Source organism: Bos taurus, chromosome 2, assembly GCF_002263795.3.
Source record: "Bos taurus isolate L1 Dominette 01449 registration number 42190680 breed Hereford chromosome 2, ARS-UCD2.0, whole genome shotgun sequence".
Lineage (NCBI taxonomy): Eukaryota > Metazoa > Chordata > Mammalia > Artiodactyla > Bovidae > Bos > Bos taurus.
Window position 1 is genome coordinate 96,531,881 of NC_037329.1, and position 27,370 is coordinate 96,559,250.

The 27,370-nt window shown below is 41.5% G+C and overlaps 1 protein-coding gene across 12 annotated transcripts in view; it reads left to right on the top strand.

Annotated features, from left to right (window-relative positions):
- The first annotated feature begins 14,708 nt into the window (after window positions 1-14,708).
- PIKFYVE (phosphoinositide kinase, FYVE-type zinc finger containing) overlaps window positions 14,709-27,370 on the top strand; it is an 82,172-nt gene continuing 69,510 nt past the window's right edge. For 5 of the 12 annotated variants that reach the window (XM_010802272.4, XM_024978643.2, XM_024978666.2 and 2 more), the window contains exons 1-6: window positions 16,185-16,334; window positions 19,663-19,843; window positions 22,537-22,686; window positions 23,228-23,263; window positions 25,964-26,082; window positions 26,813-26,984. In XM_010802272.4, coding sequence (XP_010800574.1) covers window positions 19,672-19,843; window positions 22,537-22,686; window positions 23,228-23,263; window positions 25,964-26,082; window positions 26,813-26,984 — 649 coding nt within the window. In that variant the 5' untranslated portion in view covers window positions 16,185-16,334; window positions 19,663-19,671. The other 7 variants (XM_024978627.2, XM_024978654.2, XM_024978618.2 and 4 more) reach the window with 6 other exon arrangements.

Genomic DNA, 27,370 nt, shown 5'->3' on the forward strand with positions numbered 1-27,370 from the left:
CAGGGCAAGCGTGAAGTCACTTTGGGGGCTTCTCCGCACAGCTGGAATGCAAAGAATTGAACAGTTGCGCAAGCAGGCACTCTACAGTAAATTTCACCCACGGCCGATGACTAGGTCTTCAGAGTTAATGTATCTATAATTTCAATTTCTATTGCGTGCTATAAATAATGCAAAAGGAAATGGCAGCACACTCTAGTATTCTTGTCTGGAAAATCCTACAGAGAGCGAAGCGTGACCGGCTAGAGTCCACGAAGTCTCAAGAGTCGGTGGCAACTTGGCGACTAAATAAGGAGAACTGTAAATAAATGCAGTAGTTATTTGCATTAGACAATAAGGTTAATGAAATCATCTGAGTTCCAGTGACATTCAAATAAAGATCTAAGGAGGCCTTAGAAAAGAGTGGATTAAAATAAATTCTGTCCTCTGCAGGAAATTATTTTTAGTGTATTCCTTAATTTTGAAAACATGGAGGGCCGGGGAGAAGTATTTTAGATTATGATTTGTAGGATAAGCCCATGCTTAGTCCAGGATTCAGTGCCCCATATTTATTTATTCTTTTTTTTTTTTTTTTAATTTTATTGAAATACGGACATCCTGGAATGAGAAGTCAAGTGAGCCTTAGGAAGCATCACGAAGAACAAAGCTAGTGGAAGTGATGGAATTCCAGCTGAGCTGTTGTAAATCCTTAAAAATGATGCTGTTGAAGTGCTGCACTCAATATACCAGCAAATTTGGAAAACTCAACAGTGGCCACAGGACTGGAAAAGGTCAGTTTTCATTCCAGTCCCAAAGAAAGACAATGCCAAAGAATGTTCAAACTACTGCACAGTTGCACTTATCTCACACACTAGCGAAGTAATGCTCAAAATCCTTCAAGCTAAGCTTCAACAACACAGGAACTGAGAACTTTAAGATGTGCAGACTGGATTCAGAAAAGGCAGAGGAACCAGAGATCAAATTGCCAACATCCCTTGGGTCATAGAAAAAGCAAGAGAGGAGAAGGCAATGGCACCCCACTCCAGTACTCTTGCTTGGAGAATCCCATGGATGGAGGAGCCTGGTGGGCTGCAGTCCATGGGGTCGTTAAGAGTCAGACACGACTGAGCAACTTCACTTTCACTTTTCACTTTCATGCATTGGAGAAGGAAATGGCAACCCACTCCAGTGTTCTTGCCTGGAGAATCCCAGGGAGGGCGGAGCCTGGTGGGGTCGCACAGAGTTGGACAAGACTGAAGTGACTTAGCAGCAGCAGCAGCTGTGGAAAGAGAACTTGGGAGCCCTCTGCTGGCTAGACCAAAGTAGCATAAACAGGGTCTGGTTTTGGACAGTGGCTGGGAACCGTTGTGAACAGCATAAAAACCAACAGAAGGTGCAGCAGGAAAGTCTAGATGATTTTTCTGCTAACAGCTGGGACTTCAGAGAGTCATGGGGTTTCACCCAGTCCTTCAAAATGACATGGTTGCCTTGATTCTTCCTGGAAATGTACTTCATTAAATAAATAGCTCATTAAAAAAGAAGAAAAAGCAAGAGAATTCCAAAAAAAAAATCTGTCTTATTGACTATGCCAAAGCCTTTGACTATGTGGATCACAACAAACTGTGGAAGATTCTTCAAGAGATGGGAATACCAGACCACCTTACCTGCCTCCTGAGAAATCTGTATGCAGTCAAGAAGCAACAGTTAGAACCAGATATGGAACAACAGACTGGTTCCAAATTGGGAAAGGAGTACCTCAAGGCTGTATATTGTCACCCTGCTTATTTAACTTACATGCAGAATACATCATACAAAATGCTTGGGCTGGATAAAGCACAAGCTGGAATCAAGATTGCCAGGAAAAATATCAATAACCTCAGATATGCAGATGACACCACCCTTATGGCAGAAAGTGAAGAAGAACTAAGGATCCTCTTGAAAGTGAAAGAGGAGAGTGAAAAAGTTGGCTTGGAACTCAACATTCAAAAAATGAAAATCATGGCATCCGGTCCCATCACTTCATGGCAAATAGATGGGGAAACAATGGAAACAGTGAGAGACTTTATTTTCTTGGACTCCAAAGTCACTTCAGTTGGTGACTGCAGCCATGACATTAAAAGATGCTTGCTCCTTGGAAAAAAAGCTTTGACCAACCTACACAGCATATTAAAAAGCAGAGACATTACTTTGCTGACAAATGTCCATCTAATCAAAGCTATGGTTTTTCCAGTAGTCATGTATGGATGTGAGAGTTGGACTATAAAGAAAGTTGAGGGCTGAATAATTGATGCTTTTGAACTGTGGTGTTGGAGAAGAGTCTTGACAGTCCCTTTGAACTTCTAGGAGATCAAACCAGTCCATCCTAAAGGAAATCAGCCCTGAATATTCACTGGAAGGACTGATGCTGAAGTTGAAGCTCCAATACTTTGGCCACCTGATTGGAAGAACTGACTCACTTGAAAAGACTCTGATGCTGGGAAAGGTTGAAGGCAGGAGGAGAAAGGGACAACAGAGGATGAGATGGTTGGATGGCATCACCAACTTGATGGACATGAATTTAAGCAGGCTTTGGGAGTTGGTGATGGACAGGGAAGCCTGGTGTGCTGCAGTCATGCGGTCACAAAGAGTCAGACATAACTGAGCAACTGAATTGAACTGGAACTGTCCTGGCACCTCTGGGTATGTCATTTCACTTGCTGATTGAGGATCAAGGTCTAGTCTTGTCTGCCATCTTGGCCCCATTTGTTTCTACTAAGTTTATGTTGTGTTCTTGGGCTATGTCATTCTTTCAAAACTTGTGCCCTGCCCCTTTCCCTCCTGTTACAATGGACATGAGTTTGAGGAAACTCAGGGAGATAGTGAAGGACAGGGAAGCCTGGCATGCTGTAGTCCATCGGGTCACAAAGAGTTTGGCATGACTTAGCAACTGAACCACAACAGTTGATTTACAATGCTGAGCCGATTTCTGCTGTACAGCAAAATGTTTAGATATACATTACATAAATATATTATTCTTTTTTAACGTTCCTTTCCATTATGGTTTATCACAGAACACTGAACATAGTTCCCTGTGCTCTACAGTTGTTGTTTAGTTGCAAAGTCACATCCGACTCTTTGTGACCCCATGGAATGTAGCCCACTTGGCTCTTCTGTCCCTGGGGTTCTCCCAGCAGGAATACGGAGTGGGTTGCGATTTCCTTCTCCACCAAAATTTATTTTTAAAGTTATCTCTAATATTGGATTTTTATTACTCTTGAAAATTATGAAGGGCACTATGCAAACTGTATTTTGGACACTCGAGGGCACTGGTATTTTTCCCAAGAGAAAAGGAAGATTTTTTTACGTTGAAAGAACCTCTTGATGAAGGTGAAAGAGGAGAGTGAAAAAGCCAGTTTAAAACTCAGCATTCAAAAAACTAAGATCATGGTATCCTGTCCCATCACTTCATGGCAAATAGAAGGGGAAAAGTGGAAAACAATGACAGATTTTCTTTTTTTCTTGGGCTCCAAAATCACTGCAGATGGTGATGGCTTGCATGAAATTAAAAGATGCTTGCTCCTTGGGAAGAAAAGTTATGACTGACCTAGCTAGTGTATTAAAAGGCAGAGACATCACGTTGCTGACAAAGGTCCGTAGAGTCAAAGCTATTGGTTTTTCCAGTAGTCATGTACGAATGTGAGAGTTGGACCATAAAAAGGGCTGAGCGCCAAAGAACTGATGCTTTGGAATTGTGGTGCTGGAGAAGACTCTTGAGAGTCCTTTGGCCAGCAAGGACATCAAACCAATCAATCCTAAAGAAAATGTTTGTGCAGAATTTATTACATATGGTTTTGTTTTTTCATCTTGAATCTGAGACCCCAAATAACCTGAGATTATAAATTTACTTCATATTATATCAGGTTCTTGTGGTTTATTACCCCTTGCCCACTACTAAAATTATTTATAAATGTATACATTCTTGTTCCAAAAAGGATTTAGGGCAGTCTTCAAGATGTATACAATATAGCATGACAGAAGACATTGAGTATAGGTGAAGAAAATGAGGTAAAGACTGAATAAATACAGGAAAGTATACAGAACCAAGGTGAGTTTAATCACAAAATGTATTCCATCAAATCCTGCTGCTGCTGCTGCTGGTAAGTCGCTTCAGTCGTGTCCGACTCTGTGAGACCCCATAGACGGCAGCCCACCAGGCTCCCCCGTCCCTGGGATTCTCCAGGCAAGAACACTGGAGTGGGTTGCCATATCCTTCTCCAATGCATGAAAGTGAAAAGAGAAAGTGAAGTCGCTCAGTCATGTCCAACTCTTTGCGACCCCATGGACTGTAGCCTACCAGGCTCCTCTGTTCATGGGATTTTCCAGTCAAGAGTACTGGAGTGGGTTGCCATTTCCTTCCCCCCATCAAATCCTAAACAGTGCCAAAAGGGGGCTACACATTTGGCTCTAAGCCAATGTGGGAGGCAAGGTGAAACTTAAGAGGGTCTCGGCATCTAAAACAGTGTTTCCTAAGCTAGTAATGTAGGAAGTACTTTTCAACTGAAAAGCTTTTTTTTTTTATAGAGTCAGAGAAGTGGCTTATATTAATATATATAGATATATGCACCTTATACTGATACCTCTCATACAGCTATAAAATAAAAAATTTATAAGGAAAATGATTAGGACCAAAACTATAAAAAACGTTACCATTGTGTGTTAGTTCGCTCAGTCATGTCTGACCCTTTGTAACCCCATGGACTGTAGCTCACCAGGGCTCACTGTCCTCGGAATTCTCCAGACAAGAATACCGGAGTAGGTTTCTATCCCCTTCTCCATGGGATCTTCCTGACCCAGGAGTCGAACCTGGGTCTCCTGCATTGCAGGCATATTCTTTACTGTCTGAGTCACCAGGGAAGCCCATATTACCATTTACAACATTAATTAAATGTAATAGATGATAAATGCTGAAATTATATTACTCTTGCAATTTGAATATGAGGCTTTCTGCTCACATTCTGATTCTTTTGAATTTAGCTTGGCTTTTCTATTGGATGCCATGTAAGGATTCATTTAGAAAATCTTCCAGACTCACAGACATAGAGAACAGACTTGCAGTTGCCAAGGGAGAGAAGGGGCAGGGGAGGAAGGCAGAGTCTAGGAGGAATAGATTGGGGTTTCTGGTTAGCACATGCAACTATCATGTATTGTTGTTCAGCCACTAAGTTGTTTCCAACTCTTTTCAACCCTATGGACTGCAGTGTGCCAGGCTCCTCTGTTCTCCACTGTCTCCCAGAGTTTGCTCAAATTCATGTCCAATGAGTCAGTGATGCTATCTAACCATCTCATCCTCTGCCACTCACTTCTCCTTTTGCTTTCCATCTTTCCCAACATCAGCATCAAAATGTTGAGCTTTAAAAGCCAACTTTTTCACTCTCTTCTTTCACCTTCATCAAGAGGCTCCTTAGTTCCTCTTCACTTTCTGCCATTAGCGTGGTATCATCTGCATATCTGAGACTGTTGATATTTCTCCTGGCAATTCTGATTCTAGCTTGTGAGTCATACAGCCTGGCATTTCACATAATGTATTCAGCATAGAAGTTAAATAAGCAGGCTGACAATATATAGCCTTTATGTACTCCTTTCCCAATTTTGAATGCCAACCCACTTCAGTATTCTTGCCTGGAGAATTTCATGGACAGAGGAGCCTGGCAGGCTACAGTCCATGGGATCGAAAAGAGCTGGACACAATTGAGGGACTAACACACTTATTGTTCCAGGTCTGGTTCTAACTGTTACTTCTTGTCCTGCATACAGGTTTCTCAGCAGACAGATAAGGTGGTCTGATATTCCCATCTCTTTAAAAAATTTTTCACAGTTTGTTGTGATCCACACAGTCAAAGGCTTTAGCATAGTCAATGAAGCAGATGTTTTTCTGTAATTCCCTTGTTTTTCCTATGATCCAACGGATGTTGGCAATTTGATCTCTGGTTCTTCCCCCTTTTCTAAATCCAGTTTGTACATCTGGAATTTCTCTGTTCCTGTGCTGTTGAAGCCTAGCTTAAAGGATTTTACCTTCTAGCATGGTAAAAAGGTTCGCATAAAAGGTTCATATTCATGTGAAATTAATGCAGTTGTGCAGTAGTTCAAACATTCTTTGGCCTTGCCCTTCTTTGGGATTGAAATGAAAACTGACCTTTTCCAGTCCTGTGGCCACTGCTGAGTTTTCTGAATTTGCTGGAATATTGAGTGCATCAATTTAACAGCATCATCTTTTAGGATTTTAAATAGTCCTGGTCCCATTACTTCATGGCAAATAAAAGAGGGAAAATTGGAAGCAGTGACAGATATTATTTTCCTGGGCTCCAAAATCACTGTGGTCAGTGACTGCAGTCATGAAATTAAAAAACGCTCATGTATAGAATGGATAAACAACAAGGTCCTACTGTACAGTACAGGGAACTATATTCAATATCCTGTGATAAGCCATAATGGAAAAGAATATACAAAAGAATGTATACATATATATGTATAATTGAATCATTTTGCTAAAAGCAGAAACACAAGATTGTAAATCAAATATGTGTTGATAAAAACAGACCACAACTAATTTTGTTTGATTTATATTGCGTGCCTTGACACCATTTGCCTTTTGTTTGGCCAACAAGAAAATCTGAATATTTTAATATTACCAGGTCCCAAATATTATAAACACAAATATAAACATGTGCCATGAAATTTTAGTTCAGTTCAGTCACTCAGTCGTGTCCGACTCTTTGGGAGCCCGTGAACCGCAGCATGCCAGGCCTCCCTGTCCATCACCAACTGCCAGAGTCTACCCAAACTCATGTCCATTGAGTTGGTGATGCCATCCAACCACTCATCCTCTGTTGTCCTCTTCTCCTCCTGCCTTCAATCTTTCCCAGCATCAGGGTCTTTTCAAATGAGTCAGTTCACATCAGGTGGCTAAAGTATTGTAGTTTCAGCTTCAGCATCAGTCTTTCCAATGAATATTCAGGACTGATTTCCTTTAGGATGGACTGGTTGGGTCTCCTTGCATTCCAAGGGACTCTCAAGAGTCTTCTCCAACACTACAGTTCAAAAGCATCAATTCTTCAGTGCTCAGCTTTCTTTATAGTCCAACTCTCACATCCATACATGACTACTGGAAAAACCATAGCTTTGACTAGATGGACCTTTGTTGACAGAGTAATGTCTGTGCTTTTTAATATGCTGTCTAGGTTGGTCATAACTTTCCTTCCAAGGAGTAAGCATCTTTTAATTTCATGGCTGCAGTCACCATCTGCAGTGATTTTGGAGCCCCAAAAAATAAAGTCAGCCACTGTTTCCCCATCTATTTGCCATGAAGTGATGGGACCAGATGCCATGATCTTAGTTTTCTGAATGTTGAGCTTTAAGACAACCTTTTCACTCTCCTCTTTCACTTTCATCAAGAGGCTCTTTGGTTCTTCTTCACTTTCTAGAACTGTGAGGAAATAAACTTCTGTTATCTAAGCCACCCAAGTCTGTGGCCTTTTACAGCAAACTAATTCAAGCCTGTGGGCTTTCCTGGTGGCTCAGACAGTAAAGGATATTCCTGCAATGCAGGAGACCCAGGTTGGATCCCTGGGTTGGGAAGATCTCCTGGAGAAGGGAATGGCAATGCACTCCAGTATTTTTGCCTGGAGAATTCCCTGGACAGAGGAGCCTGGTTGGCTACAGTGCATGGGCTCGCAAAGAGTCAGACAGGACTGAGAGACAATAACAACAATGCAAACATGTATTGAGAGTAGTTGAATCCATACAGTGACTGAGATCATCTAGAAATAGAGTGAGAAGAAAGGTCTGCCTCTGCAAGAACTCTGGAGAACACTTACTATCTCTAGGAGCCAGGTGAAGAAGTCCTGCAAAGAGAATGAGAAGGACTTTCGGTGGTGTGGTAGAAGAGTCAGCAGAGCCCAGTGGAGAGCCAAAGGAAGAGAAAGTTACCATAATGGAGGAAGTGCTACAGAGAGGTCAACGAAGACAAAGCCTGAAAATAATTTTGGTAAGCAGAATGCACTTTAAGAAGAGTAATTCCAGCAGAATGATTTTGGTATAAGCCATACTGCAGGACACTGGTCCCCAACCTTTTTGGCACCAGGGACCAGTTTCGTGGAATACAGTTCTTCCATGGGTAAGGTGGGAGGGTAGGGGTGGGGGAGTCGAGGGGGTGGTTTTGAGATGATTCAAGCACATTACGTTTATTGTGCACTTTATTATTATTACATCAGCTCCACCTCAAGATCCTCAGGCATTAGACCTTAGAGGTTTCAGACCCCTGTTATAGGAGACTGAAATGTGAATGGGAGGTTGGGGAAGGGAGACATGAAAACTTTTTCAAGAAGACTGATTTCAAGTGAAGAAGCGTGCTTTATTAAGTCTTGCATGTGTGTTGTGTCCAACTCTTTGTGACCCCATGGACTGTAGCCCGCCAAGCTCCTCTGTCTATAGTATTATCCAGGCAAGAATTTGGAGAAGGAAATGGCAACCCACTCCAGTGTTCTTGCCTGGAGAATCCCAGGGATGGGGAAGCCTGGTGGGCTGCTGTCTATAGGGTGGCACAGAGTCTGACATGACTGAAGCAACTTAGCAGCAGCAGCAGCAGAATGCAAAAGTGTAACTGAAACCAAGTAAAAACCCAACAGTTAAAAACCCTGGTTTGGATTCCAGTGAGACCACAAATGAATGGAATGATTAGGGCAAGTTATAGAAGTACTCTGGTTTTTCCAGTGGTCATGTATGGATGTAAGAGTTGGACTGTGAAGAAAGCTGAGTGCCTGAGAATTGATGCTTTTGAACTGTGGTGTTGGAGAAGACTCTTGAAAGTTCCATGGACTGCAAGGAGATCCTACCAGTCCATTCTAAAGGAGATCAGTCCTGGGTGTTCTTTGGAAGGAATAATGCTAGAGCTGAAACTCCAGTACTTTGGCCACCTCATGCGAAGAGTTGACTCACTGGAAAAGACTCTGATGCTGGGAGGGATTGGGGGGCAGGAGGAAAAGAGGACGACAGAGGCTGGATGGCATCACTGACTCGATGGACATGAGTTTATTGAACTCAGGAGTTGGTGATGGACAGGGAGGCCTGGCGTGCTGCAATTCATAGGGTTGCAAAGAGTCGGACTGAACTGAACTGAACTGAATAGAAGTACTCTTGCCTTCAATTACCCATGCACCTTCCAGCAACAAAGAATCTTCAAGGCAGTTGAAAATTAAGTTTCTGGTCTCTATTTTAGGAGAATAGTTATTTGGCTTTTAGTTCTGCTCTGGTAATTCTGTGACTCATTCAAGGGTTAAATCTTGGAAACGTCCAGTCCAAGGAGTAGTTGAAAAGCAACTGTTGCTCGGTGTATTCTGGTAGCTAATTTTTTCCCCTCCCTAGGTAACTGAATCCTTCATCGCCTGTGGTCACTTCTCTGCTTCAACTCGCTTTTTCCTGCCTGTTTTCATGTCTGGGCTAGATTGGTACTCCCTTCTTCCTCTTCTGTGTTCCTTTCAGTCAACTATCAGCTGTTACCCTCTTCCCTCTGAGATGTTCATAGTAGAAATAAATGCATTAAAACAACAACAAAAAAGAATACTAGAGTGGGTTGCCAGGCCCTTCTCCAGGGAATCTTCCTGATACAGGGATCAAACCCATGTCTCCCTGTGGCTCCTGCATTGTAGGCAGATTCTTTACCACTGAGCCATCGGGGAAGCCCTTATAAAGTCTTAGTAAGTATAATTTCTGATGATTGCATAATTGTCCATCACTTGATTGTATTCCTTTTATGTTTGTGTTGATTAGAAATGTTTCCTTATTTATCTATTTACTTATTACTATTTTAAATAACTGTGACAAGGATATTTTATTTATCTGGCTCAATCAGGTCTTAGTTGAAGCATGCAAAGAGCTTCATTATATCATTTGAGAACTTTTCATTGCAGTGCCAGACTCTCTAGTTGTAGTAAACAGGCTGGTACGTGGGCTTAGTTGGCACAGGGTCAGTAATTGGGGTGTGTGGGCTTAGTTGCTCCATGGCATGTGAGGTCTTAGTTCCCTGACCAGGAATCGAACCCACATCTGCTGCTGCTACTGCTGCTAAATCACTTAGTTATGTCCAACTCTGTGCGACCCCATAGACGGCAGCCCACCAGGCTCCTCTGTCCCTGGGATTCTCCAGACAAGAATACTGGAGTGGGTTGCCATTTCCTTCTCCAATGCATAAGAGTGAAAAGTGAAAGTGAAGTCGTTCAGTCATGTCCGACTCTTAGCAACCCCATGGACTGTAGCCTACCACGCTCCTCCGTCCATGGGATTTTCCAGATAAGAGTACTGGAGTGGGTTGCCATTGCCTTTTCCAAAACCCACATCTCCTGCATTGCAAGTGGATTCTTAACCACTGGACCACAAGGCAAGTCCTGACAAAGATATTTAGATATCCTTTATTTTACACTCAAATCAATTTCTTAAGTTAGATTGCTAGAATTAAAATAGTTGAATCAAGGAGTACAAACATTTTTAGGGTGTTTATTAGATCCATCAAATTATTATTTAGGAGGGATATATACCAATTTATGTCTTTATGTGCAGTGTAAGAGAGTTCCGATTTCATTACATCCTACCCAGAAATGAATTTTGTGATTTTTAAAAGCATCCTTATATTACCTATGAAAGGGAACGATGCCTCCCTAGACAGCTGGCTGGTTCTAGGTACATTTGTGTCAGCATGTGAGGAAATGCTCAAAAAGTGATGGAGGCATGTTAAGTGGACTCAGAAGCCAGCTGGAAGGGGCTCTAACTAAGCAAACTGGGAACAACTTGAGCATCAAAAAGAATGGTGTCAGTAATAAATTATAACATATTAAAAGAAATCCTCACAAATTCATACTGATAGTGTTAAAAGATAAACTGAGGCATGTTACCATTTTTAGGAGTTTATTTGACTGAGAATTGGTCATCACCAAATGGAAAGTGGTTAAGAGCACTCCATAGAAAGGGGCTAGAGGAAAAGACTTTCATAGAGAAGAGGCAGAGGCAAAGCAAGGAACTTTATTTAATTGGCTATGGCTTAAGCTAATGGCTTATTCAAGAAAGCCTAGGTGGCTGTTTTTGATTTTGACCCTAGGTTTTGAATTCCTAACCTTGAGGCATTAGAGGCTTAGGTTTTGGTTTGCTTACACATGCTACTAAGGCACTGGAACTGCCTCAGTTTAATGGCTTCCTTATTTAATTCATTTAATATTTCTAATCAATATATAAAAAAAGAAAGACTAAGACTATTTTCTGTACAAGTACAGCTAATACATATAGAGGAATATAAGCATAGTACTGTCATAAGAACAATAGACTCAGCAAAAATTATAAACATGTGCCCTGATTGTTAGCGAAAGGAGTGTGTGGATATGGCTGCTTGCTGCTCAAAAGCTGACAAACAAGCCATATTAGTGGAAAGGAAAGTTTGTTTGTTCACATGCTGGCAACTGGAGTCGGGGAGGGTGACAGACATCTGTCCAAAGGCCGACTCCCCCCGACTCCAGCCACCCCGGCCCACAACACCTCCACCTCCCACAAGCAGTGGGTGAGGAGAGCTTCTAAAAACAGAGTGGTGGTGGGAGGGGTTGCTACATGCACAAACAGCATAGTCGTCTCTAACAGTCAGCTTCAAATTTGTCATCAGTGGTCTGACCAGCATTATCTTGATTGTTTTAGGTACAATTAATCTTCAGTTCCAGGGTCCATTTGTTCCCATTTTGAATTGTGGCAGCTCACGTCCTGGGTACAGTCTGGTCATCATGTCATTAACTTCACCTGGTGTTTGGTATCTATAAGACAGTTCATAGGCTATGATAATCCAGAATATTATCTACAGCCCTTGAGAAAGAACTAAAGGTCCTTGACTATGCTTAATGACTACATTATTATTATCTAGTCTCCTTTGACTGTTTTCCTTTGTTTTCACATGTTCTCATTTCTCTGATTAAACTTACTCTTTGATTAAAGTTTTCCACAGGCAAGAGGCAGGTAGATGACATGGTGAAGGGAGGGTCCTGCTCCGTTTCATGATGAGTTTTTTTCTTTTTACTATATATATATATAATCTATTTTAAGTATAATTGATTTACAACCAATGAGAGTTTTAGAGGAGAATGTTTACACAAATATCTCTCTGCTGTTGCTACTGCTGCTGCTAAGTCGCTTCAGTCGTGTCCGACTCTATGCAACCCCATAGACGGCAGCCCACCAGGCCCTGCCATCCCTGGGATTCTCCAGGCAAGAACACTGGAGTGCGTTGCCATTTCCTCCTCCAATGCATGAAAGTGAAAAGTGAAAGTGAAGTCACTCAGTTGTGTCCGACCCTTAGCGATCCCATAGACTGCAACCTACCAGGACCCTCCATCCAGGGGATTTTCCAGGCAAGAGTACTGGAGTGGGTTGCCATTGCCTTCTCCGAAATATCTCTCTACAGATATATAATTCAACTGGAGTTAATTTTGATGTCTGGAACGAGTTGAGAATGTAAACTGATTTTTTCCCCCTGTTTTCTGTCTCCTTTTCACAGAAATTAAACTGTATGCCAATACATATATTAGACTGTAAGCTTCTTGAGGACATGGACTATGTCCTGTTCACAGTTTTATCCCTTGTGCAGAATTAACACATTTTCCATCAAATTAGTCACTCAAAAAATATTCATCAAATAACTGTTTTGTTTACCATTATTAAGTTAAACCAGGAGGACCTTAGACAGACTTGGCTCTAATGTCCTAGTAGCCTAAGTAAGCAAACCAAAACCTAAGCCTGTAATAACTCGAGGTTAGAAATTTGAAACCAAAGGGTAACCAATTACCAATAGCCACCTAGGCTTTCCTAAATAAGGCAACGGCCTAAGCTAGAGTCAATCCATTTTCTTGCATTGCCTCTTTGTAAGTCTATGCCCAAATTTCTGTTGCCAGAGTGCTTCTAACCACTTTGCATTTGGTGACGCCCCATTCTTGCTCAAATAAACCCTTGAAGGTTTTAATATGCCTCAGTTTATCTTTTACCATGTATGGAGTTTCTTTATTTACTAGGGTCTTAGTTGGACTATCCTGTTCATATCATGTCTTGGTCTAATTTATACTTTGTTGTAGGTTTATGAAATATTAACATCACCAGGCTAGTTACAAGGGGGTAGTTCTTTTTGCTTCTTTTAAAATGTTTGTTTCTGGAAAGCATAGACATTTACGAGCTGAGGAGGAGTCACTGGAAAAAGAGAGGTTGAAGATATGGTGTCATCTCCTGTAATAGGGAAGAAATTTTGTACTCTACTACAGCTGCTGCTACTGCTAAGTCGCTTCAGTCGTGTCTGACTCTGTGCAACTCCATAGATGGCAGCCCACCAGGCTCCCCCATCCCTGGGATTCTCCAGGCAAGAACACTGGAGTGGGTTGCCATTTCCTTCTCCAATGCATGAAAGGGAAAAGTGAAAGTGAAGTCACTCAGTCGTGTCCGACTCTTAGCGACCTCATGGACTGCAGCCTACCAGGCTCCTCCATCCATGGGATTTTCCAGGCAAGAGTACTGGAGTGGGGTGCCATTGCCTTCTCTGACTCTACTACAAGTTAACCACTAAAGGGATATTACGTCTAAGCTTCTGTGCATGTGTATTCAGTTGTGTCTGACTCTACTGTAGTCTGCCAGGCTCCTCTGTCCGTGGGTTTCTCCAGGCAAGAATACAGGAGTGGGTTGCCATGTCCTCCTCCAGGGGATCTTCCCTGATCAAGGGATTGAACCTTCATCTCTTCTGTCACCTGCATTGGCAAGCATGTTCTTTACCACTAGCATCACCTGGGGAGCCCTGCCTATGAGCTTAAATTACACATAATAACCCATCTCCAGGAACTTTGCCTCCTAGGTAATGAGCATTAAACTAAATTGCCTTTATTTAGCACATAGGAAACAACCCTGGCCAGGCACAATGCAGGGAGGAAAAAATTAACATATCCCCTTAGGGGGCTGACTGGAATCTGGAAATGTTTGACTTTACTCCTTTTCCTTTTAGTATAAAAGAATCCTAAATTTTAACTCAGGCAAGATGGTTCTTTAGGGTATGAGTCTACCATCTTCTTGGTTTGCCGGCTTTCTGAATAAAGTCACTATTTCTTGACCCAACAACTTGTCTCTCCATTTACTGGCCTGTTATGCTGCAGCAGTATGAGCTTGGACTTGGTGACTTCCAAGGGGAGAGACAAGAAGGTGGATTGTGAGCTGGGAGGATTGAACTGGGGAAGAAGGGGCTCTTTTTACTCAGAGGGCAGGAGTCAGGCCAGAGTGGATGTATGCATGTGCATACTCAGTGGTGTCAGACTCTTTGTGACCCCATGGACTGTAGCTTGCCAGGCTCCTCTGTCCAAGGCATTTCCCAAGCAAGAATACTGGAGTGGGTTGTCATTTCCTTCTCCAGGGGATCTTCCTGACCCAGGGATCAAACCCATGCCTCCTGCATTGGCAGGTGGATTCCTTACTGCTGCCCCACCTGGGAAGCGGTAAGGGTGGATGTGGATGCAGGTAAATGTGGAAGGGGTGGTTAGGCAGTTAGGGATTGCACTGAATAACTCAGTCTATTCCACTCAGGTAGAATAAGATTCTCTTGCTGAGAATAATATAACACGGGTAGAGGGGTGGTGGTGGCGGTGGCGGCTATTGCAGAAGTGAGGAATGGAAGAGGAAGTTGACTACCAATTCTCAGGGTAATTGCTGAGGCGCTCAGCTGAGGATGGTAACTGAGATTTATACCTCTACCAGACTTCAGGCTTCCATGCTACTGTCCAGTGTCTCCAAAGATCCAACTCAAGGAAAACTGGGTGAGAATTTGCCAAAACTCTTGGGGGAAATAGGCCTGCAGAATTTAATTAAAATAGCACCTCACTTTGGGGTTCATTTCCCTTCTGACTGCTCCTGCCAACTTCCACATCCTGTCAGCAGGACAAAATGATGGGTAACGAGAGCCAGGCTGAGCAAGTCGGGGCTTGGTAACCTTATGTGCACCAGTCTTTGTACCACAAAACTTGAATGAAAATTAGCTATAGCGCTAACATCACTGGATTAGACACATTGTGCGAATGCTTTACGTACAATATTTTACCTAACCTTCACAAAACTATCTGTGAAGGCTACTATCGTTAGCCCCACTTTACAGATAAGAGGTCTAGAGCCTGAAGAAATTGGTAATTTGTTTAAGATCTGCTGCTGCTGCTGCTGCTAAGTTGCTTCAGTCGTGTCCGACTCTGTGCGACCCCATAGATGGAAGCCCACCAGGCTGCCCGTCCCTGGGATTCTCCAGGCAAGAGTACTGGAGTGGGTTGCCATTTCCTTCTCCAATGCGTGAAAGTGAAAAGTGAAAGGGAAGTCGCTCACTCGTGTCCGACTCTTAGCGACCCCATGGACTGCAGCCTACCAGGCTCCGCCGTCCACGGGATTTTCCAGGCAAGAGTACTGGAGTAGGGTGCCATTGCCTTCTCCGTGTTTAAGATCACGTGACCATTTAGCAGCATCTCTCAAGTCTAACAGTGTTCGCTCTAGGCACAAGTGTCAGTCCGTAAGAAAGCTGAGCGCGGTAACATTCACTTCAGTTCAGTTCAGTCGCTCAGTCGTGTCCCATTCTTTGCGATCCATGGACTGCAGCACGCCAGGCTTCCCTGTCCATCACCAACTCCCGGAGCTTACTCAAACTCATGTCCATTGGGTTGGTGATGCCAACCAACCATCTCATCCTCTGTCGTATGAGTGCCCATATTATCGAAAACATACGGTAACCACAGTCCTGCCTGCACCCGTCTGGTGACCCGGCACGCGTGATACTCACGCGCGCAGTCGCCGTGGCTTCCTCTAGGAAGGCAGGCGGCTTAATCTCGGTCAAGGTGTCGAGCACGACTCTATCTGGGCTGGATTCCTTCTGCCTGAGCGTCTGATCCGAACGTCGTGAGGGCGGGGTACGGAGGGCGGAGCCACCGCCCGGAGAGTTGCGGATTGGAGGGGAAGGAGGAACAGGGGGCGGAGCCTCGGTGAGAAGCTAGAAGCCGCAGCAACCATGTAAGTAGCTTTGCTTCCTGCCGCAACCGCCGGCGGCCTGAGTACCGCGGCGCTAGGCTCCTTGCACCTGGATCTGGTGAACCCGAGGCTGGGGTGGAGGGTGGCCTGCGGGGCTGGGGCGGGAAGCGCAGGTAAGGGAGGGACTTGGCACGCGGACGGTTGGGCCTGAGTGGGGAGAAGAAGGCGGGTTTAGGAAGCTCTATGGCCGGAGCGGAGGGGAACTCTGAAGTGAAGGCGACAGCTGGGCTTCACAACTAGGGCTGAGGCCGGGCTGCGGCGGAGGCCGGGTAAGGAAGGGCAGAGAACCTGTGCTCCAATTCAGGCGGCTCCCCTGATTCTCCGGCTTCTCCTTGTGTAGCGAGTGGGGAAGGGATCCGGGTGGGACTGTCTTGAAGAGGTTTCCTTGGAAGCATTTGAAGTTCCCTTGCTCCTGTCTTGTCCCGTGTATTTGAGCTTATTTCTGAGGTCCCTAGTCCAGTTCCTCCTCTCTGATGGATAAACTCTGAGCCTGTGTTTCAGAGGTACATACTTAGACTAGACAAAATAGTTCCTAATGTACAGAAACGATACCAATAGTGAGGTTTCAAATATGTATTTACCTCCGATAGTGCTTGTCTGCTCTTTGAAACCGTTCCGTTTGTACCTGTGTCAGTCTCTTGAGGAGAAGACCTGATTTCCCAATTAGTATTTTCCCCTTGCTTAGAACGTTCCCAACAAGAGGATGAAAATGGAAAATTTTTAGGAAATCAGGGGTCTTCTGGTTTATATATGTTATTATTGAGACATTCAAGAAATATGAGAAATACTGGAATTCCGTATGTCATTTCTGTTTATCTGATGAGTATTTATTAAATTATAAGGTACTGATTCAGTGCACATTCTTGTAAAATTACTCCGATATTGATAGGAGAGGTCGTCTTTTGTTATATCGTAGTGTTTTGTTTCTGATTTATTTGAATCTTGTTTTCTAGCATTCCCAAACTCCCACTGTCAGAATTCTTACAAAAAATATTCTTAATTTCTTTCTGTTGGATTCGAGTTTGTGACAGAGGTGAGCAGGTTAAGTTTCTGTTGAAGAGCAAGGCTACTCTCCCATGTCCTCTTTTTCTTCTTTCTGGGAAGAAGAATATGGATCATGTGGTTTTCCTTTAGAAAGCCTCCATCTGTTGGTTTGTCAGTCAACAATTGAACACAAAAAATCTTTGTAGATGGAAACTAACATTTCTAGTGTTCAGCTGTCCTGCATTGTTAGATATATTTTGAGTATCTTTTTTTTTTAAACATTGTACTTTTTTTAAGTCATTGTAGAAATGACTGAACTGATACTTGGGTTTTTCTGTCTGCTAACATTTTGATTTGACTGATGGAGTAGGCTTATTTTCTAAATGTCAATTCCTGACAAGCCTTTTGATAGTGCTTAGTGGATCTGCATATACAAGTCTGCAAAGGAGAAGAGGCAATGTGTTGGTGATACATGAGAGAGGTCTTTGAATGAGTTAAGTGAATACTTCTGGTTACCTCTCAGATAGTAAAGAATCCTAGTTCATGTCACAGACAGTTATTATTAAGCTACCAGAGAAAGAGTTGTAAGGTAGTTTTTTCTTGGTCATGATATCATTATATAAATATTATGATTAACTCTGTGTGATTGTATCTTTTAGAGACTACATCGGTCAGTGTTTTCATGGTAATTTTTATCCTCACATCTCCAAAGTCTAATAATTTAAAGTTTGTTTGTGAGTGACTCTTAGGTGTGATGCTAAGACTCTCCAGGAAGGTTGCTTTACTCCTCTCATGTTACTTGTGTCAAAGCAGAGTGTAGGATGTTCTCTGAGGCCTTCAGGTTGTTACTGCTGTCACCTCTCTTTTTACTTTTTTGAGTTTACACTTGGTCAGTCAATCATCAGCTAATTTCCCAACCCTTTCTGCAGGAGTGGGGGTTGTCAGGACACTTTCGAAGGATGTGTCCTTTCCCTCCTTCCTTCCTCCTCTTCTCCTCCTGTCCCTTCCTCTTTTTCTTCCCCTCCACCCCGTTCCAATAAATGTTTGTTGCCAAAATTCTTTTTGTCAGTGGTTTTATTTTTGTTTTGTTTAATGAACAATTAAATTATTATTCAGGCAACATCCTTAACAGTTAGAATTCAGATAGACCAGAATTTAAAGTCTGTGAAGAGCTACAAAATAATTTTGCTCTAAAAATGAATTCTGTGCCTTTTATGGGCAAGTACTCTGCTAAAAGTGCTTCACATACACTATCCCACTTAGTCACACTATGCCTCAGTTTCCACTATGTAAAATGAGGATGGTAATATATATCTTACAGGGCTCTTAGGTGGGTTTACTCAGCTAAGAAATTTCATAGTCAAAATTTGAAACCAAGAGTGTATGCCTCCAAAACCATTACAAACTTGAAGTACCTCTTTCATTAAAAGAGGAAATAATTAGATAAAAAATGCTGCCCTCAGGGGGAAAAAAGTAATTCTGGAGTGAAACTTGGCGTCTAGTTATAGTTGGACCACTGAATAGCTTATGTGACCCTCGAGAAAGTTGTTTTAGGGTCAGTGTACATTGGTTGCCTCAGAGGTAAAATGTAGTAATAAGGCCAGTTTTGTGTTCCAGGCATTTATGGAAATGAAATGAGATGGTAGGTAAGATTTTGAAAGTGAAGAGCATTTTATAAGAGTGTGGTGTCCTCGTAAATACAAGATTACAAGCTATAGCATTCTAATAAGTTATGCGTAGTTCCTGGTCTTCTCTTTTATTTGAAGTATTTATCAATATGGCAGAAAATAGACATCTGTGCTTTTCTGTTACCTGCATCTGAGGATGTAGGTAACAGTCCTTTGGTTGAATTATGATTTTTGGTTATTTAGAAGAAAAAGCACTTGAAGATCTTCATTTTAATGCCTATATGAGTTTAGACTTAAGGAGAAAAACCAGGCTTCTGTGCCTAGGAGGACATTTAATGGGGATCAGCTTGTTGGTTTAGATCATTCTCATAGCTGATGAGTCAGTTTGAGATAACTTTTGAGGTTATATAGAAATGTCATTAGAGGATGACTTTTATTTCCCGTTCTTGGAAGTATTTATTTTTTGATACTTTTTAAAAAAGCAAACATTGGAATAAGTAAAATAAAACTTTGAAGAATTTGTATGCTTTTGTAAAACCAGTTTACTGCCCTCCCAACTTTAAAGAGCTGTTTCTTTTTCAAGAAAAAAAATCTTAGAATGAAAAACATATAAATAAAGTGAAAAATCTTTTTTTCCTTTTTGCCTGTTCACATTTTTTCCTTGCCTTCAAATTTTTAATACTTTTGGGGTTTTTTTGTGTGTGTGTTTGAAACTACAAATACATATACATAAAATACAAATACCTAAAAATATATTAATTTTGAAAATGAGATTGACTGTAAACGTTCCTAGTTTTAGATAATTGAAACTCTTCCTTATGATCTAGACTGCAGTGTTTTCAAGTATTGATTTGGAACGTATGCTGAAGTAGACTTAAGTACTCTGGTTTTCTTAGGTGTGAGTTTTTTAAGTCAGATTTCTAGACTTGGGTGCTATTTGGGCTTCCTGAGGAACTTACTTTTGCTTATTTCTTTTGTTTATTAGACTCATGAAATGGCCACAGATGATAAGACTTCCCCAACATTGGACTCCGCTAATGACTTGCCTCGGTCTCCTACCAGTCCTTCTCATCTCACACACTTTAAACCTCTGACTCCTGATCAGGACGAGCCTCCTTTTAAATCAGCGTATAGTTCTTTTGTCAATCTCTTTCGATTTAACAAAGGTAAGACCTGTTAAAGATCAGACATCCTGCCATCTTGATTCTCTGAAATTCTCTTGTTAACTTTCATGCTGTGTCTTTACAAGAAAGTGAATATTAACTAGGAAGTAGCCTTCATCATAGGTCCTTGGGTTTAATTGCATAAGAAAAGAAAGCTAGAATTTTCTCTTAGTAATTATTGGAATGGAAAGTTGGAATTGAAAACTAAATGTTAAAACGAGGTTAAAGTTAGCATCATCATTTTTTTTCCCTTTGTTAATATATCTGTATTGAAAAAGCAAGAGAGTTCCAGAAACACATCTATTTCTGCTTTATTGACTATGCCAAAGCCTTTGACTGTGTGGATCACAATAAACTGTGGAAAATTCTGAAAGAGATGGGAATACCAGACCACCTGATCTGCCTCTTGAGAAATCTGTATGCAGGTCAGGAAGCAACAGTTACAACTGGACATGGAACAACAGACTGGTTCCAAATAGGAAAAGGAGTATGTCAAGGCTGTATATTGTCACCCTGCTTATTTGACTTCTATGCAGAGTACATCATGAGAAACGTTGGGCTGGAAGAAGCACAAGCTGGAATCAAGATTGCTGGGAGAAATATCAATAATCTCAGATATGCAGATTATACCACCATTATGGCAGAAAGTGAAGAGGAACTAAAAAGCCTCTTGATGAAAGTGAGAGGAGAGTGAAAAAGTTGGCTTAAAGCTCAACATTCAGAAAACGAAGATCATGGCACCTGGTCCCATCACTTCATGGGAAATAGATGGGGAAACAGTGGAAACAGTGGCAGACTTTATTTTTTTGGGCTCCAAAATTACTGCAGATGGTGATTGCAGCCATGAAATTAAAAGATGTTTACTCCTTGGAAGGAAAGTTATGACCAACCTAGATAGCATATTGAAAAGCAGAGACATTACTTTGCCAACAAAGGTCCGTCTAGTCAAGGCTATGGTTTTCCCAGTAGTCATGTATGGATGTGAGAGTTGGACTGTGAAGAAGGCTGAGTGCTGAAGAATTGATGCTTTTGAACTGTGATGTTGGAGAAGACTCTTGAGAGTCCCTTGGACTGCAAGGAGATCCAACCAGTCCATTCTAAAGGAGATCAGTCTTGTGTGTTCTTTGGATGGAAAGTACTTTGGCCACCTCATGCGAAGAGTTGACTCATTGGAAAAGACTCTGATGCTGGGAGGGATTGGGGGCAGAAGGAGAAGGGGATGATAGAGGATGAGATGGCTGGATGGCATCATGGACTCGATGGACATGAGTTTGAGTGAACTCCAGGAGTTGGTGATGGACAGGGAGGCCTGGCGTGCTGCGATTCATGGGGTGGCAAAGAGTCGGACATGACTGAGCGACTGAACTGAACTGAAGTCCATAGGATGGACTTTGCTCTTTTAGAGGTTAATAGCCAAAAGATTTTAATGAAAGCAATAAAACTAAAGAATGAGCACATGGGAGGAAGGGTTCATATTTTTCAAAAATTAAAAGCTGTCAGCAGGCTTGTTAATCTGTTTAATACATTTAATGATATCAAATGAAAATTGTTTTTAAAATGAGCTCTTTTTAAGTAATATGTTTTTTACTCATTAGAATAGTTAAAAAACATGGTCTACATCTTTTGCTTTATATTTGACAATATTGTTTGAAATGTGTTAGAAAGTAATCCCTCTTGTTGAAAGGGATTTATGGATTAATAGTTTAACTCAGTGGAAATTTTAATAGTATTAACTGACTTTTATTAGCAGGCATGTTTAAAGCTCTGTAAAATCTCCCATTAGTCCAAAATTTTGAAAACAGTAATCTTTTTTTTTTTAAAGAAATCTGAACAGTCTTATTTTGAGTAATTCTGAATTTATGTAAAAATTAGGAAAATAATACAGGACGTTCTCATATATCCCTACACCCTGTTTTCCCTGTAATTAACATCTTACATTGGTAGAGTACATGTTATTAACATCTTACATTGGTAGAGTATGTTTATTATAATCAGTGAGCCATTATTGACAAAATATTACTAACTGAAGTATGTGTTTTATTCATATTTCTCCAGTTTCTACTAATGTCCTTTTTGTGTTCCAGGATCCTGCAGGGATACATTACATTTACAATAGTCTTTTTATTAAGCAAATGTTTATTGAGCACCTGCTGTCCACTGGGCACTATGTTAATAGTCAAGGAAAGTGAAGTGAAGTCGCTCAGTCGTGTCCGACTCTGTGCGACCCCATGAACTGTAGCCCACCAAGCTCTTCCATCCATGGGATTTTCCCGGCAAGGGAACTGGAATGGGTTGCCATTTCCTTCTCCAGGGGATTTTCCCGACTCAGGGATCGAACTCCGGTCTCCCTCATTGCAGGCAGACGCTTTACCCTCTGAGCCACCAGGGAATCTATCCCATAAATGAAATAGAATAACAAAAGATCCCAGCCTTCATGTGGAGCTTGCATTCTATTTCCTTAACATGCTCAACTTTTTAGTGAAAAGTAAAACACATCGAAGGTCACATGTACCAAGGATGTAATTATTGGCCTGTAATTTTGCCACCTGTTTTGAATTTTTTTTTAACCCTAAGTTTTACTTAGGTATGTGATACAAGTATACATTCTTTCCTGAAAAATCTCATCTATTTCCTTTTCTTTGCTGAGCTCTTGAGTCTTAGTTTTTCCAATAATTCCAAGCTTTTCTTTGCTACAGAGAGAGGAGAAGGGGGCCAGGGAGAGCAACAGTCTCTGAGTGGAAGTTGGACCAGCCCTCAGCTCCCTTCAAGGACACAATCTGTGAGATCACCTACACCTTATAAAAAGCGGCTTAATGAGGAGTTCCAGCGTCGATCTTCAGTGTTAGGTATGATACTGTTCGCATTTCATTCCTCTCTGAGTATTAGACTTTTCCCAGTCGTTGTGTTTCCCAGGTTGTTAATTGACTTAACTTTTTTGCTATTTGGAATGGTCAGGTACTCTTGAGAATTAATGAAACTTACCTGGATAGTGAAATAATTTGTTGATACCTAAACAGAAGTTCTTAAAACATTTCATTAAACTTTAATTTGGGCTTTCCAAGTGATGCTAGTGGTAAAGAACCTACCTACCAATGTAGGAGACATAAGAAATATGGGGTAGATCTCTGGGTTGGGAAGATCCCCTGGAGGAGGACATGGCAACCCACTCCAGTATTCTTGCCTGGAGAATCTCAGCAACAGTGGGATCTCCAGGGAATCCTGGTGGGCTACAGTCCATAGGGTTGCAAAGAGTTGGACATGACTGAAGTGACCTAGCAAACAAGAGTTCTTAAACATTTCAGTAAACTTTAATTTGGACAAGGCAGAGATCTCTTGACTGGTGGTTTTTTGTTTTTGTTTTTGATTAATTACTTGCTTGGGTTTCAGCAGAGGACAGTTTGCAACACCCCCAGGAGAACTCAGGTTGGTTTGAACTTTGTGATTGCTACATCTGTTCTTGGGGTGGCCAGTGTAATGTGATGTGCATGCCGCTGGTTGCAGAAGTCTCTCAGTTCCATCAGTGGGCTGCCACTTGCTCTTGGCTTTCTGTCCTTGTCGGGGTGCAAACTGTCAGTGTGGCTGGATAAACTGAGCTCCTCTCACCTGTTTGTTCTCCATCCTGTTCTGCTATACTGTCATCGCCTTCATTTTCATGCTCTTCTGTTGAGTACAGACTGGGATCAGTGCCTGCATCAAGAGACTAGCTAAAGTGAGTTGTTGTATGTTTTATTTCTGTTAGATTATTCAACTCAATGAAGTGGTTTGCCTGACTCAAGGTGGTAGGGGAAGGGCAATGAGAGGTGGCATAAGAGGGGAAAAGGGGTACAGCATTGGAAATCAGGTGTCTGTGAACATCAGCTCTTGTCTTGTCTGGCCAGTCTTCCCTCCAAGGTCTTCGAGTGACAAGTAGGCAGGCACAGGTAATGGTGGTCGGCAGAAGCATATTTTATTAATGGCTAGTTGGGACTTGTCTCAGAACCTGCTACCAATAGGTCAGAGGAGGCGGCGAAGCCGAGCAGAAAGAGAGCTTTTCCCAGAGGACTGGAGCAGAGCTGGCTGCATCACCTCTGCAGGTTTCCCAGGGCAGAGGGCCCTAGCCTGGGTTATGTCAGCTGTTTGGTAGGAAGAATCAGAAGGAAGGAAGAGGGAGAGGGAGAAGTAAGTTCCTTACTTCAGATGGATGGAAGGAAGAGACCATCCCAATCTGACTTTGAACCTTAAACTCCTTAGTTCTTGAACCCGGTCCGGAGTGTCACTCCTGTTTTTGTTAAGGGAACTCTTTTGACTGTATCCTATATTGAATTAAGCATAGGATTTCTTTGTTTATAAAATTGAGGAGTTAGACTAGAATCTAGTCTTGTAGGGGTTACAAACTGACAGCTTACCAAACCTTGTCTTGTTATTTTGATAAGCTTGAATTTAAATATTGCTAGGTGGAACTTGTAATGTCTAGTTTGCTGCATTCCTTACAGTCTTTTCTCAGTCCACTTGATTCTTTGATTCTTCCTTAGCTGCTCAAGGCATTTGAGTTTGATGAGCCTGGGACTGTTTGACCAGTCTAGTTCCTTTTCCTATTAAAAGCCTGTGATTCCACAATTTACCAGCTCTGTGACCCTGGGAAGTTATTTGATTTTCTATTAAGAATATTCATTTTACAAGAGAAGCAGCTGAGACGATTGCTTGAGGGCAGAGTGCTGAACCGGATTTTCTCTCCTTTTTTCATCCTCATCCACGTTGAAGCCATCATCTGTTGTTTCTAGGAATAGTCTTGCTCCTGCTTTTTCAATGGATGATGCTATTTGTATTCTCTTATACTCCTAAGTGGCTATACGCAAGGGGCTTTGCAGTTAATTATTTCCCGTGCATGGGACCACAGCTTTCCTGTTCTAACAGCTTCATCTGTCTCTCCTTTTGCAGTTCATAAATCATGGAGAGTTGGTTTATCACAAAGACTCAAGAGCAGTTTTGTCATTCTAATATACATTTTTATTGTAGTAATAATGTATCTGCTGAGATTAAGGTATTGTTTATAGAAAGATACAGTTTTCAGTTTTGTAACGTAAGTGCCGTTTAAGTATTTCCATAATTAATATCGATGGAAGTTCTTCATCAGTTTAGATTTAAATATTAACTTCTCATTTCTTTGTAGTCTTTTCTTTGCCACTCATCCAAAACAAAGAACATCTAAAGCAAATGTAGCAAATAGTGAGTTTGAGAAGGATTTAGAGAGGGCCTTGCCATAGGTTATGAGGTTAATGAGATTAAGCTAATAGAGGTGTTCATCCATTTTGTCAGGCCAACTCTCCTTCATCCTTAGGTTTAAAAACTGCTGGAGCCAGGGATAGGTAGAAACCTTAGTTGTAATCTTGCTCTGAAATAAAGAAATAACATATGATAGCTTTGGTAGGCAGAGCCCATTCTGGCCACAAAACTGGAATGTAAGCCTATTTTTTTATTGACAGGACTGGCTTCAGTATTGCTGTTTCAAGAGCAAGTGATTCCTTCTTGCTTGGAGCTATAGGGGAGGGGAGGTGGCAGGGAAGGGTAGGGTTGGAGCTGTAGCAATTCTTTGGTAAAGAGAAGTCTTCTTGGACATTGGTGAAGGGAAGTCTGTGCATAAATTACCATCCTGGGTGTTCTGAAGTCTGTCAGACTCTGAGGTTGGCTATTAAGTTCTTTCCTAATGATCTGCAACACAAGCCTTTGGTTTTGTGATCTGTAAGGCCTAGCCGAACTGTTCAGCCCTGTTGCTGACCTGATGACTATGGAGACTAGGCTAGGATAACTCACTGGCATTGCTTTTCCTTCTGCTAAATTTCTAGCAGAGATTTATTCTGACCTGGGACTGAAGGGCCCAAGAAATCACTAATGAGTTTTATGCCATGTTAAGTGATGCTCCCATCCAGGCCTCAAAATCATCAGTGGTCTCAAACGGTGCTGTCTCAGTCCTCATTTGCTTGTGAAGCAGTGTTTTACACTTTGAACAGCCTCTTACCCTTATAAAGACTAGTTTTAACTCTCAGTCTGTGTCACTGGCTGGCAAACATAACTATATGGTAAAAGTAAGAAGCACTTTGCATTGATACTATTAAAGTAGTTTTTTGTTTTGTAATCCTAACTCAGACACCAGAAGGAAGGCAGAACCTACTTTTGGAGGTCATGACCCTCGCACAGCTGTTCAACTCCGAAGCCTCAGCACAGTATTAAAACGCCTCAAGGAAATCATGGAGGGGAAGAGCCAGGTATTATCTAGATTCTTTAGAAGATTACTTATTAAGCACTTATATGGGGATCATGCGGTGCTCACTGAAAATGGTACAATGCCACTTGAAAGAAAGTTCAGTTAATGTTTACTCCAACTGTGGACAGCAGATTTTACTCATAAGTTCCTTATTTTAGTTTATCAAATTTTTTTCTTTTTATGGGTTATGCTTTTTGTGCTCTATTTAAAAAGTGTTTTTCCAACCCAGGGGCAGTAAAAAATGAACCATGGGAGACTATCTTCCATGGTTTCTTCGAGAAGCTTTTTTATTGATGTGAAGGTATATGGATCAAGATTCATGTTTTTCCCCATTGATGTCCAGTTGGACCCAGTACCATTTTCTTTTTTTAAAGACCATCCTTCACTGATTGCGTTACACACCTTGTCATAAGTCTACATATATGTGTGAGGGTGTGCCAGGGCTCTTCTCTTTGTTCCACAGCTCCATTTTTCCTTACACTAATACTTTGTCTAAAATTACTGTAGGTTTAGAATAAATCTTAATGACAGACATTATAAGTCCTTCAGCTCATTCTTTAAGATTGCCTTGGTTGGTTCTCTTGAACTTTTGCATTCCCATGTGAATTTTACAAATAGCTTGTTAATTTCTGCAAAAGAAATTTTCTAAGATTTTGACTAGCGTTGTATTTGCCTTTGCAGTTTGATAAAAAGTATTTTCAAGAAGCCTTCACACATTTTTATTGTTGCAGGATAGTGACCTGAAGCAATACTGGATGCCAGATAGCCAGTGTAAAGAGTGCTATGACTGTAATGAGAAATTTACCACTTTTAGGCGCAGACACCACTGCCGACTCTGTGGGCAGATTTTCTGCAGTCGTTGCTGCAATCAAGAAATCCCTGGAAAATTTATGGGTTATACAGGTAAATGAGCTTTATCGACATTTTTGCAGTTTTTAAAGGTCACAGCAATAAAATAGTTGCAATAGGGGACCCATGTTAAGTCATTGTTTATTTTGGACTTTATGTGTGAGACATGGGGAGAACAAACATGAGGGAGACACGACTTTGCTTTAAAGGACTTTGTAGTCAGGTAATAAAGTAGATGGAGATGTTCATAAATAACAAGAGTAAAAGACAGTGTATCATAGATGGTAGTGGAAAATCCACGGCATCATTCATGTTTATTAAGCAGGATGGTTAGAGTGATGGTTAGAGTGGTTTATGTTACTGTGAGAGTTTTTATTTTACAAAATACAAATTTTGTATTTTATATATACAAAGTATATGCAGATATATATTCCTTAACA